Source organism: Micrasema longulum, unplaced genomic scaffold, assembly GCF_059751315.1.
Source record: "Micrasema longulum isolate JH-2025_06_02 unplaced genomic scaffold, ASM5975131v1 h1tg000561l, whole genome shotgun sequence".
NCBI lineage: Eukaryota > Metazoa > Arthropoda > Insecta > Trichoptera > Brachycentridae > Micrasema > Micrasema longulum.
Genome location: NW_028277757.1, coordinates 622985 through 636649, shown reverse-complemented (window position 1 = coordinate 636649; position 13665 = coordinate 622985). Strand labels below are relative to the sequence as shown.

The 13665-nt window shown below is 34.3% G+C and overlaps 1 protein-coding gene across 1 annotated transcript in view; it reads right to left on the bottom strand.

Annotated features, from left to right (window-relative positions):
- Positions 1–3007: 3007 nt before the first annotated feature.
- Positions 3008–13665, bottom strand: part of LOC148280604 (uncharacterized) — a 58463-nt gene continuing 47805 nt past the window's right edge. Inside the window, exons 2-5 of the mRNA XM_088228117.1 lie at positions 10292–11471; positions 9535–9738; positions 6444–6563; positions 3008–4215 (exon numbers count right to left, since the gene is read on the bottom strand). Of these exons, the coding sequence (XP_088084243.1) occupies positions 3968–4215; positions 6444–6563; positions 9535–9738; positions 10292–11420 (1701 nt within the window). The 5' untranslated portion in view covers positions 11421–11471 and the 3' untranslated portion in view covers positions 3008–3967. The remainder of the gene's footprint in view (positions 4216–6443; positions 6564–9534; positions 9739–10291; positions 11472–13665) is intronic.

Sequence of the window (13665 nt, the reverse complement as noted above, 5' to 3'; positions counted from 1 at the left end):
TAGTTTATTCAAAAAGTAGTTTGTAAAATCCGTTTTAGGCCCTAAAGTCCACAATAGCAAGGAAAATAATGAGATTCCTGCTTGAATATTTTGAAGCGCGTAGATCTACGCTCTGGCACTCAACGGGCACCGAAATTGATAGCTGAGATCTGCACTCCGGCAACAGAGCAGTTAATATCGAGAAATAATAAATAGATGTTAATCTGGCATGTAATTCTCAAAAGGTTAGCGTTAAAAATGTAATGCATCCATTTACCGAGTATTTAAACACAGTGTATTTTTTCTGAAATATTTATTGTCTTGTTAACAATTTGTACTAAGTATCTTCTACAAAAATAGTGAACAACAATATTCACAGACACTCGCAAACACACCCTATTTATTTTCTTCTGTAAAGATACAAACAATTTAATCTTGTTTGTTATAAACATAAACTGCATAGTTTAAATTAACAATGCACAATTTTTCAAATAATAATGAGATATCATTTGGTCTTATTTAAGAACCGTAAACTTGTTTTTAAGGATGTAATAAAAGTAACCCTCTTGTCCACCATAAAAAATATAATGATGTTTTGAGCAAGAAATTTGGCCCAATCCTGTAATATGTAAAACATTAAACACGTATCGCTGGTGTAAAAAGAAAACAGTTTTGTTAGGATTATCATACACAAGAAACAAATGGAGAAATTAAAACTATAATAATAATACTCTTAATCATATTTACATATATGTTAATTTTACTCCATCAAATAAATAAACATACTGTCACATATAGTTTCCTCTGTAATCATATTATTTATGTACATTCAAATAAATATTATTATGAGTTAGAAGCTGTGTTTAAGCCACTTACATATTTTCGATTATTTAATTTGCTTGGTTAACCCTTCCATGGAACACCATGGTGTTGAGTAACTATATATTATATTATCCAGAACCTCCCTATTTGTATAAAGTAATATACTATCTAAACCATCATATGGCCGAAATCCGTCAAGACCAGTACAAGTGTTTTCTTTGATAACTTTCCGTTACGCATAAAAATAAAGAGCATTTGGATTTCGTGGCAAACAAGTATCTCATATTACGATGTCTATGATTTCTAATGTATTTTTCTCACAGCTCCCTTCAACTTGTTAAAATTACCACTGTTCTTTTCACATGGTAGTAAATATTTTTTATAGCCTGGCTTCATATACTCCCTCAGGACATGGCTCAGATCTCCAGATATCCTCACGCGAGTAACATCGTGTGAACGTCCGAATTTGTCAGACAAATTGACAACTTCAAACTCCATAGACCTAATTGTAGTGTGCCGTGGTGTGTTTATGCCCGCTTTGTTCAGTGTCGTGGATTCATAGGTAATACATGATCATTTTTACTTAGCGTTAAATGATCAGATAGTATGTGACTTCAAAAAAATAGGGAGGTTCAGGATAATATAATATAGTTGCAAATATTTACGTAACAGTGGTAAAATGTTTTTTAAAGATTTATTTAAAAAAATCGTGATTAGTATGTATTTATTTTTTTAAATGCTGACATTTATATTTTTTATTAATGTCACTTTAATTTGCAAAAAAAAAGTGGAAAATATACTTCCAAAGGATATTTAATGAGTAAAATAATGTGAAGGAAAAAATGTCTTGAAACAATTACGTTATTTGCAGACTGACTCTAAGATAAAATTAAAAATATTATTACAAATATTAAAAAACAGATAATTTCTACATTTATGTATTAAGAAAAATATGAAAACAGGGCGTTAGTTATAGAGGGACATTACACCCACTACACACATTTTTGGTTCTTTTTATCCAGTTACAATAAATCAAAAAAGTTAACAAGAACTCAAATCAATTATTAAAATCCTTATTTTGACTTGGAAACTAAAGAATTTAAAATAAAAAACACATATTGCGGAAAAGCTTCAAATGTCAGCTAACAGTCCTGCCGATAAAACAGTTTGACTGTTTTAAAACAAGGCGTAAACACCGTAAGCCATATTCCCACCAACCACGAAAGGGTTAAATACTTACAAGTTAACCATAAATTAGATTAAAACATTATGTACAGTTGATATTTTAAATAATTAAAAAAAATAAAAAAATAACTGAACTTCTATCAAACTTAATTGACCGAGATAATTTATATGATAGGCATTCTCTGTCTTAGCACCTATAATTTCTTTGGCTTTTCCTTTTCATTTTTAAAAAAACACTTCTTCGTTTATAACATTTCATATGACGTGAATACACAAATTTACCCGATTGATTTTTGCCAAAATATATTTTTTTCACGGCTCGTATATTTATTGAATAGTTTAAATGTATTCAAATTTAGTAATTTGAATACATTGTTTTTGATTTCCAGTTCTCGAAACGTAAAAAATAAAGGAAATGTTATTCTTGTTTATTTCTACAATAAATATTCCAACTGACTTTTACCAAAAACTTTCAGTGCTTCGTTAGAATGTTTAAGTACTTTTATTTATAAAGAGTTCTATCTAATAAGGCATCAAGGAATTTTTAAATCAATGGAATGTGGTACATACATAGGCTGTAGTCAATAAAAAGCTCAACTCTTACACTAAGCAACTCTAAGAACCAACAGCAGATTTTGTAGTTTTCCACTGAAATTTGCCAACAGGAGCTGCAGTGTGAGCTAATTCTCACTGCTAGTCTGCACTGTGAAATAATTTTGCAGACTGATTTTAAAAATGGACTTAAACTTTTCAAATTGCAAAATGAATTTGATAAATAAACAGTGATAAACTAGATGAATAGTATCAGTCTTAATCACTAAAGGTCCTTATATTAAATCGGTACGAAAGTTTTTCCACTTTCTAGCACCGTTATTTAAGTTAGCTTAACAGCGAGAGAAACAAACAATAAAAATACGAGTGTTATGTAAGACCAATTTTTGACGGCAGTTATTATTAGTAATTTGCATTTCACAAACCTATTTCAAATCTGAAGCTTGGGGAAAGGTACGCAATAATTTAATTTGTTTTTGGTTCAGGCTCAACCCGGTGGTGTTCTGAATTGGATTCTGGTTGGAAGGAGGAACTTTAATGACATTGAAATGTTTTTGTATCAATGCCATATCGTCGCTTTAGTTCGTTTTCGTCCAACAGACCATTTTTAACAAAATCGAATTAAGTGTACAAGAGTTCTGAGAAAGCCTTTATTTACAAAATTCAAATAATGTTTTTTTTTTTACAAATTTGGTCTTAAGTTGTGGTCATTATTTATGCCTATTTTGTTTAAAAAAAACTTTATAGCTCTATTCCTGCAGATTTGTGTTTTGGTCTGTTGGATAAAAACGAACTGAAGCGACGGTATATTGGGTGCTAACTAAGTCGTCGGTTTTTTTCTAAATTGAAACAAGAGAATACAACAAAAAAAAAACTACAACAAATTAGTCAATAATGTATTATCCTTCATCATTTTACAACAAATAACTCAATAGTTCATAGCATCTTTACGGTAAAGAAGTGTACGGACACTACGCAAATATCGCGAGCAGCTTTATTCCCTCGATTGAGCGTGAACAAATTGAGGTGTCGAAAATGCTCAGTTCTGTCTACTTAACATCCCGTTCTAAAGGCTTGTAATCAAATAAAATAATATATGTAACATAAAAGCAAACACAATATCTTGTAGAGCAAACAAATTTCTTTTCGGTAAAGGTTACACCTTTACCATTTTGTGCTCTTACTCTTGGTGCTCATTTTTAAATTTTGAAAAAAAACGGACCGTATATTAACACCCAATACTTTATATTTCTCAACCTGGCGGTGATGGTGTTTTGAAATGGATTCTGGTTGGAGGGAGGAACTTTCATAACATCTAAATATTTTTGTATCAATACCATATATACATATTCACATTATATTCCGTTGATTTAAACATCTTTGCAAGGCAGCTAGCTCTCCGTAACTTTGCCTGGAGTATTGGAAGACATTATCTTGATGTTCTTACGCTGGGGCAGTTGAGTTCGTCCGACATGTCGCTGCAGTTGTCTACCCCATTGCAGACGCGATACTTGAGGATGCACCTTCCGTTTGTGCACCTGAACTCGTGTTTTCTGCAAGCTCCCCCGCAGCCCCTTGGCTCATCAGTCTTGTCCGCACAGTCCGCTAAGCCATCGCAGAATAAACTCTGCTCGATGCATTCTCCATTATTACAAGTGAACTTATCTTCGGGGCATTCTGTTGAAAAAGATAAGTACAACATTAACAAATATGTAGTGACAAGGAACACCGAATGTATTTCTTATATCTCAACAGAGACTATTGAAATCTTAGCGCAGGAAATATGGAAGTGTAGGCATTTACAGTGTTCCATTTAAAAATTAAGTAATTTTTGTTATTTGTGTCGGGCGGATGAAGTGTACATGTTTATTCCTATGTGAATTAGAACCTGAACCCTGGACAAGTGGAGAAAGGTCTGTCTCGTAGTGTATTGTTTGGCGCGTTCGCCTACCATGCTTGAGGACCTGGGTTCTATTCCCGGAAAGGTTGACATGAAATATTTGTACCTAAATTTGTTGCAACAGAGAGGAAAAATATTTTTGAGAACTTAAACCGGCCAATGACGCTAATATGCCCTGTAAATTCCTAGACTTTCATATTCCCTTCTCAAAAATGTTTTTCCTTTCTGTTGCAACAAATTTGGATCTAAAAATAACTCCCTAAGGAGGAAATCCAGCCTGTCTACAAACATTTGGACAAACTCAAAACATCGTTAAAATATTTGTTTTTAAAGGTTGTTTTTCATAGAAGTACTTTATTGTCCCTGGACTGGCACCAAAAGCGTAAGATTAATCACCTTACTTTCTGGTAACAGATGATCAAGACACGCTGCATTTAATTTTGCAATGAAGGGCCTTATGCACCACCGGGTGCGTGAAGGGTGTAATGATGATGATGAACTTTTATTATTGTTTTTTATATAAAATATTTTTTTTTTTCCTATCCTATCCTAAGTCGTTTTCAACTGGTCATCTTTATGAGCAAAAAAATGGGAATCAGGTTGCGGTAGAGTGAGTGAGTCTGCAACATTACCATAGGCCACAACCCAAATTATTTTATAACCTAGGTATTGATTTTTGTCAGACATTAAATAGTAGGTAGGTACTTTGAAAACATTGAATTATATTTTTCATGTTTTAATGCTTGTATTTTACCTACTGCATAAGTCACTTTAAAATGCCATTTAAAAAGTCTTACGATTTTAATGTATGCATAAATTCCTCACTCTAATGCACAAAGTATGGCCTTAATTCAAGACAAGATCTGGACTTTTTTGGTTTAAGTTTACAACAATTTAAACGAGCACTAAATAAATAGTCCAGATCTTGTCTTGATGTCCCTTATGTTTGTCAATGCTTCTTTTCTTTTTTTGAAATGTTTTAAACTATTCTTTTATTGTAATTTTAAACCCTATAAATTGTATACATGGACAATGTCCGTTAATAAATAAATAAATAAGTGATATGCTCCATAATAGATTGCCCAAAATCACTCTCCTTGATAAATTTTCGTGTACCCACAAGGACCACCGGACTCCAACATATGTTCCAGTGTGAGTACAATAGGACAAACTTCACCCACCATTCTCCCCTCCCCTAGTGAGCATCCACAGAACAGCTACCAATAATTATGCTGAGCTGTTGGACTTGCTCCGCACCACTCCTGCTGCTATTAAATTAACTATACTTTCCATTGAATGGCCATCCCTTCAATTCTCCTATTTTTTATTTCTATTTATTTCATTTTTCTTTTCTTTTTTTTATAATTAACATATTAGTGAAATAATTCTGATTATATTTTGTTTCAATTACTATAATACTTTATGTACTTCTTGACCAAATATTGTAAGAGCCTTCTGGGCGTTTTTTAAATAAATAAATAATATCGTCATGGCCGTAGAACAATGAATCGTGTGAATTTTTAAAAATTAACTTTACATGAGTGCGGTTAATTTTTTTTTTTTTACATTAATGTCACAGTTCGATATGTACAATGATACTTGGGTTAGTTATTTATATGAATTTTTTCTAAACCTGGGTACGTATTCTAACAGGAGGTTAAAATTTATCTTCAATTTTATCTAAAAAGTAAAATTAAGTTTTCTGTATGAAAAATAAAGTATGTTTACAATTTTTTTTTCTATTACCAGTTTCCGACGAAGATACTTAGAATTTTCATACAAATGTACACATTTTTGTACATAAATATCGATGTTATTTTATACCGTCTCTATATGTACTGATGAAGATAGTGTTCATAATCGCGGCCCTGGAATATAAAACCTTTTCAAGATAAAAGAAAGTCGATGTCGCATTTTTCGCACATCCCGTCCTTTCTTCATTACTTTTGCCAAAGTTGTTCAATTTGATTTGTATGCTATCAGAAAAAAAAAGAATTAGTCTTACCTATCGTACAATTGAATTCATCTGTCCCATCCCAGCAATCTACTATTCCGTCACATCTTTTAGAATTGTCTAAACATGATGTATTATTTCCACAGTGGAAACTTTTGGCTAAGTCGCATGCTGAAATGATAAATAAAAATATAAAATGAAGGTCATTGGAAAATAAAACATCGTAAAAATGACATTACATTTTATATTAGAATTTTTAAGACTAGATATACAATAGTTTATCTAAAATACAGTCTTCCCGATTTCCAAATATCCAGATCGTTATCTTTTTCTTCTTCTTCGATGGCGCTACAGCCCAAATCGAGTCTTGGCCTCCTTCAACTTTTGCCTCCAACTCCGCCTATCCTCAACAACCATTTTCCAATTTGCAACTTGTAGAAGCTGTGCTGCATATTTTTTTACGTCATCCTCCCCCTTCAGTCTGGAATCTTTCAATACTTCTTTTACCCCCTGGATGTCCAGTTACGATTCTCTTAGTAACTCGCGCATCAGGCATTATTTGCACGTGTCCAGCCCATTTCAACCTGAGCAGTTTTATGTGTGTTGAGATACTAGGGGCTTTAGATAAGCTGTACAATTCGGCAGTTTGCCTAATGCGCCACTTTTCGCAGATTGGAGAAGAACTCTCCTTGCAAATATATCCAGCATCTCAGCGGACCTTACTGTTAGTGTCAATACCTCACATCCATACGCCAATACAGTCCTAATGATGGTCTTCTACAGGGTAATCTTCGTTTTCCCGTGGACGCTTCTTGACTTAAACACTAGCAGCAAGGAGAAATATGTTCTGTTGCCCACCGATATTTGTTTCTGTATTTCTGTTGTTTCCTCATTACATTCTGCGAGAAGAGAGCCTAAGTAGGTGAACTGGTCGACTGCCTCAAAAGAGTAATTATCTGTGAACTGCACGCTACCTCTTGCTCTGTTGGATAGGTTCCGGCTTTGGGTAAACTTTGTTTTATCTTCATTAATTCTCAAGCCCACCTCGCGTGCAGCGGTTTCCAGAGGGAAGAAGATTTCTTTGACAGCTAAGAATCTTCAGACCATATTTAGGTCATCTGCATACCCAACTGTCTGACTACTCTTGAAACATAAATGGGAGCCAGTATCGATTAATGTTCCACGGATGACATGTTCCCGCACCAAGTTAAAGAGAGTACCTACCTAGGAGCCAGGCTATCCCCTTACGAAAAGATTTTAATTCCATTGTGCAATTAACTTTGCTAGATTTGCTTTGTTTTTAATGTGATTCCAATTCGCTGTATTATTCCAAAAAAAATAAAATCTGTCACTCATTAATCCAGATACTTGGAGTTTTACTGTAACTAGAATTTTTAGATCTAATAATAAAAATAAACATTTACTAACAGGCAACAGTCATCTCGGGCACGAAATATCGCCCCTTCGGGTTTAAAAAAAATCTTTTTTTTTTTCAGAGCAATCTACTAAACTAAATGGAATAAAGAAGAATCTGTCACTTAAAATAATGCTACCAAAACTACACAAAATTTATAGATATATTTAATAGCTAAGCAAAAAGTTCAGTTAGTAAGCGGTTAAAATTGATTAGTGGAGAATCTGTAATTAAAAATAATAATCGTCAGCTGTTGGCGACTGTTCCATGCTAGTAAATTCAGCCCTTCGGGCCTCATTTAATCGGCTCTACGGGTCTTAATGAATATGTCCTCGTGGCCTTATTAACTCATCAGATTTTGGATTGCTTTTGGGTAAGAAAAATACAACTAATATAAATAATGATCATTATGGGTACGCTTTGATAGAGGATATCAGAATAGTCTCTTTCTATTCATTTTAGGCAGTGTGTTAAATATATTAAAATGGATTAAATTATTATGGCGGTAAAACATATTCTAAATATTTACATGCAAATTTTCATGTTACCTACGCCATTTTATCATGTGCGAGATACCTCGCTTGTGGCACCTTAAGGGTTATAACCATAGAATTAAGAATAGTCCAGGAGGAGCGTAGAATCATATTTGAATACATTGTACTGTGTCCAAAAATTCCCCCACTGTGCCCTACTTTCGCCGCGCGCATTCGTGATGTCGCCGCGCGCATTCGTGATGTCGCCGCGTAATGTTGCGCAATGGGAAAAAATATAATCATAACACAAATGTAAGGTAAAAAAAGCAATCTGTTAATTTGTTTAAGATTTTATTGTGCACGCGGAAATATTGATTGACACAACAGAGTTGGTAAGTAAAGGGTCATTTAATAAGAGTAATTGAATTAATGAACTTTGAACTTAAAATATAAAACAAATTTCATTGACATAAAACGGATATTTTTATAACATGTTAAATAATATTCGATGTTTTAAAGATAATGTCGGTCGAATGTCCACCACAGAGTTGTTTAATCCGAGGTCCAATTTTCATTAGTTACCTCATTTAGATGAGCAAAGTAGGGTAAAAAAAATATTACTCTGGCAACACTAACGAAATGTCCATTTTTTTTTCTTCGACAATCTGACAGATGAAAAAATAATTCAATTTTTAAGTAATTTACTTGCTACTTACACATTCGTTTGCTAATTACAATTAAATGTGATCCCATCCTGTTTCTTTAAGATCCTAGCAGTATTTCTACACTTTAAAAGGACACGACACGACATAATTTAATTCAAATCAGGAGTTGCGTACTGAGCGACGTCTACAAAGAAACTAATGGGTCAAAACGTAAAACTACTCATTTATGAGTAGTTTAGTCGCCTTCTGTTTGATGCTCGTATGCGGTTTCTGGACTATTCTTAATTCTATGGTTATAACAATAAAAAATATTGTTTTTAAGAAATTATAATGTAGGTAACCTACATGCATATATTATATTTTTTTAAGTATCATAACAGGCAAATAGACTCATTACGACTTTGAATTAAATTACAGAATAGTCGCGCTTAGTTGAAAAAAAAGGACGAATAAATTATAAGATAAAATACGTAGTTAATATACGTAAGTTAATATAAGTGTAAAATAGTGACGAATAATGTTAGCATACCATTATTAGATTATGTTAATCATAGAACTGAATTTAAATAAATATATTGTTGTTTACTTACTACAGGCAGTCTCATCAGATCTGTCATAACAGTTGATGTGTCCATCGCAGCGTTTACTTTTAGGGATGCAAAACTGATTATCACATCTCCACTCTTCTGCTTCACACATTTGAAGAGTTTCAAGAGGGCGGCACGTGTATATGAGATGTTTCTGATTTAATAAATGGCAAGCTTCAATTTCTAAAGCACACAGCCCTCCGCATCCTGTAAAAATATACACTTAAAATATATACTGCAAGCACAAGCTTTTTTAATCGTAAATATGACAAAGTAAATGTTTTTCAACAAAAGTTAGTTCAGGAACTTTGCTATAAAATACGGAGTTTTGAGATATAATGTTTTTAAGTTTTCAAACCTCTTGGACATTAAAATAAACTTAATGTAAAATCCCGCCTATGCGCTTTTTTACCATCTTAAATGTTTTTCATTAATATTATATTACCCGCTTTATTTATTGTTTTTAACTGACATCCACCATTTATCCCTTATGCATTTTTTTATGTTAAATTATCTCGGAAAGTAGAGGAGCCTTTATGTCTTATTTTATTAAGGAAATCATGTGAACTGCCGTCAGATGCCATTATTAGTTTAAAACACGTAAAAATTGACATCCATCTTTTATATAGGTACTGTAACCCTTCATATGTGTTAAACTAAATTATATAAATATATACAACGTTATTATTAGAGCACACATAAGAATATGTTTATGTGTGTCATATTTCAAGATTTAAAATTTCCACAAAGATTTAGGTACCTGTTGGATCTGCCACATCAGCCGCGGGTCTGCATACAGGAATTCCACTCTCAGCTAATGCGATACACACATCTAAAGCCTTCCTACACCCTTTACAAAACTCCGTCAAGTCATTAGTGATATTCTCAACCCTTACGGGATTATTCTGCAAATTTTTCTCTCTCCATGCAATATATTCAGTCTTAAAAGTAGCTTGCTTGCTCGCAGTTTTGTTATTTGCATCCGGAACACTGGAAATTGCCGTCAAGTGTTCATTTGGAAGATCGTTTCTCGCGGGAATGTTGTAAATAAGGATCGTTCTGTTCGCATCCTCCGAATACATTGGCTCGGCAGTCGTCGTTGAAAAGTAAGATAAGCTAGTATTTAAAACTATTCTAGTAGGGATCTGGGTGAAATTTGTCAATGTTACTAAACGTAGGCTAGAAATTTGGCTAGAAAAATGAAATAATAATCCCCCGATAAGTATAAATATGACTAAGATAAATACTATCCATCCTATTTGTTTTCGGTATATTTTCCCGACTGTCGTATCCTTCAGCGCCAGTCGCAATATCCAGCTGACTCCGCAGATTCCTCTTCTCTTGATTACTTTACTTTCTACACCTAGAGACGCCGTTTCCATTACGGATTGTCTTTCCACGTCCACTTTTCTAGATATGGTGGGGACGCTATTTCTCCTCGAGGTTTTAAATAAATCATAATCATTTAGATATATATTAGAGCTTACTGACGGAGGAGGTGGTATACGAGGAATCTGTTTTTGATTGATTGAAGATGAAGAATTATGTTTTTGTAAATTACTCATTTCAATTTTATTTCTATAGATAGGAGTGGAGTGAACTCCCGGAGAAAAGGTTTGGAAGAACAGGTTGTGCTGTAGATCTCCTCCGCTGTCGTCTCCTCTCTTCCCCGGAATGTATCTGATGACATCTGCCTGCCTCCGAAGAGTGGATTGTCGACTGTCTTGCTTTATTCGGTGGGGAAGAGTGTTCGTGTTGAACATGTTTTTTCTTCTCTTGTGCGTTTGACTTGTGAATCGTCTCTGGTGACCGAACGGCGGCAGTAGAGATGGTCCCACATTGTTACCGAACGACGATGGTTCTACGGACAGAGAAATGCTTTGTGCCATTTTGAATTATTCTGTGTCACGAATCGGCCGAATCCATTTTAAATTTAGTATCTGAAAAAAAAAAAAAATTAGGCGCCTACGGCTAGTAAACTTGTAAGTTGCATAAAAATGCGTATTTGCGGCCAGTTATTTTTAGTTTTCCCGCCAAACGGTAGGTAAATTAGAGGATATTTTAAATTCATTCAAATATTTTAGTAAAACGACATTCACCAACGAATTAATTTCATTTTTATTTGTTTTTAAGGGTGATTTCGGCTAATATTTGGAATTGCTGTCAAAGTTTAGCGATTAATACATCGGTATTCGAACTGGTATATGCGTGTTTCTAAATGTTTTCATTGAAGCAAATAAACGGTTGAAAATGGCATAAATACTGAAATATTTGGGTAAATCATAAGACCCCGAATATTTATTTAAAAAATAAAATTGTTGGTTTTGAGAGGCGCTGGAACATAAAAAATAAAAATGACGACCATAAATTTTAGACAAATTTTACTCGAATCTATTTTCATAATAAACATACCTACTAATAAATTTAATCTTTTACTAAGTAAAAACTAGGTTGTATGTTTTTCCTCGTTATTCATTTTGCATTCATTGTTTATTTCAAATAATCTAGAAGTTTATTTATAATGCTAAATGTAGTAAACTATTTATGGGGACCCGTCACAATAGATCTTCACAGGTCGTAGTGACGTCAGGAGCTTGCATAGCACTGACCCCCACCACTAAGCATAAGAATAATCCTAAAGTATTATTTAGCAATTTTTACTGCTTTTTAATTCAACTATCTACACGTAAAAGCCATGGAAGTAATCCGCATTAAATAGGTGTATATTTGTAAACGTTCTATTTTTGTTGTAATGGCTGTTGAAATAAATAAATAAAATAATGCATGTTTGCGGAATTTAAAATACCGCCTTTATTGAACCCAGAGACGGTCAATTTAATAAAAGAAGACCGATCCGTAAGCGTTAATGAGATGATTCAGAAAATTGAATGAGCTGCACCGTGATAGGTAGGTAATAATTTTAAGAACTAATTTTAAAGTCTGGTGTGGTATTCTAAACGGTGTAACACACGTAGAGAACGCTTTTTTAGCGCGTTTACGTACTAAATACGCGATAATGAACGCTTTCTTCATCTGTACGTATCGAGACGGTACACTTAACTTCTGTACTATCTCTATCTACCTCGGTATTTTCTACCAACTTGTCATCTCGACGTCAAATGACCGAATCCAACCCTACGAATGAACCCGAAAATTTAGTCCGCGTTGCTTACTTCATTAAAATTTAAAATAGTTCTCATTTATATTTTAAATATGCTTCTGTGATAAAAAGTGCTCATTCAAAGCCATTATAAACTCCAATAAGTCCCAATTCCAGCAAAAAATGCCCATTTGAACATGACTTTTGACCATTACCAAGACGGTATGCTTATCGATCGTACTTTTACATTTATTTTTTCATTGTTTTATATGCAAATTGAAATTTTATTTATTTAGTTTTATTTGAATTTTTTTTTGAATTTTTTATTTTTTTATTTTTTATTAAATAGAAAATGTTGCCGACGTAAAAGTACATGCACCAACTTGGCGGCCCTTCCTGGGGTTTTAATGTAGCATAGGAGGCTTCAGTATGTGTAAGCGATCTACCACCTCCTCAATAAAGACTAGTATTTGTCACTTTCGGGGGTGGTGATCGCCATACTGAAGCCCACATATAGATTAGAATTCATGAAAATATTTGTATGCCCATAATGTGTTTTTATGTTGTTCTGTATAAGTGTTGATCGCCGCGCGGTCGGCGGGGAACTGCGGCCGGTAGCGGGAGGGTGGGGACCTTATACGTGGCGCGAGAGAGACCGATAGAGCCGGCAAATGTGCTCGCTATCTCTCTCGCCGCGTGATTGGTCAACCTAGCACCGCCCGCTATTGGCCTAGCCCACCGCCGCACGGCAAAATGTTGTATATATAGCCCCGCCGGGGAAAAATAAAGTCAGTCATCTCACCACACTACTAAGGCTTTCTACTCTCCACTTCACCTCCCTACCTCGCTTCAAACCGGACCTCATCGCCACCTGGATTCGAACACCGCTACCCCCCTGGACTTGGAACTCGGATACTCTTTGGATTGGATTTTGGACCCCGGATAATTTGGACCCTTGGATACTTCCCCGGAACACACCCCGCCGTTCCCACCGACGGAGAGATACCGGCCTTACAACCCGGTTGCCTGACTCA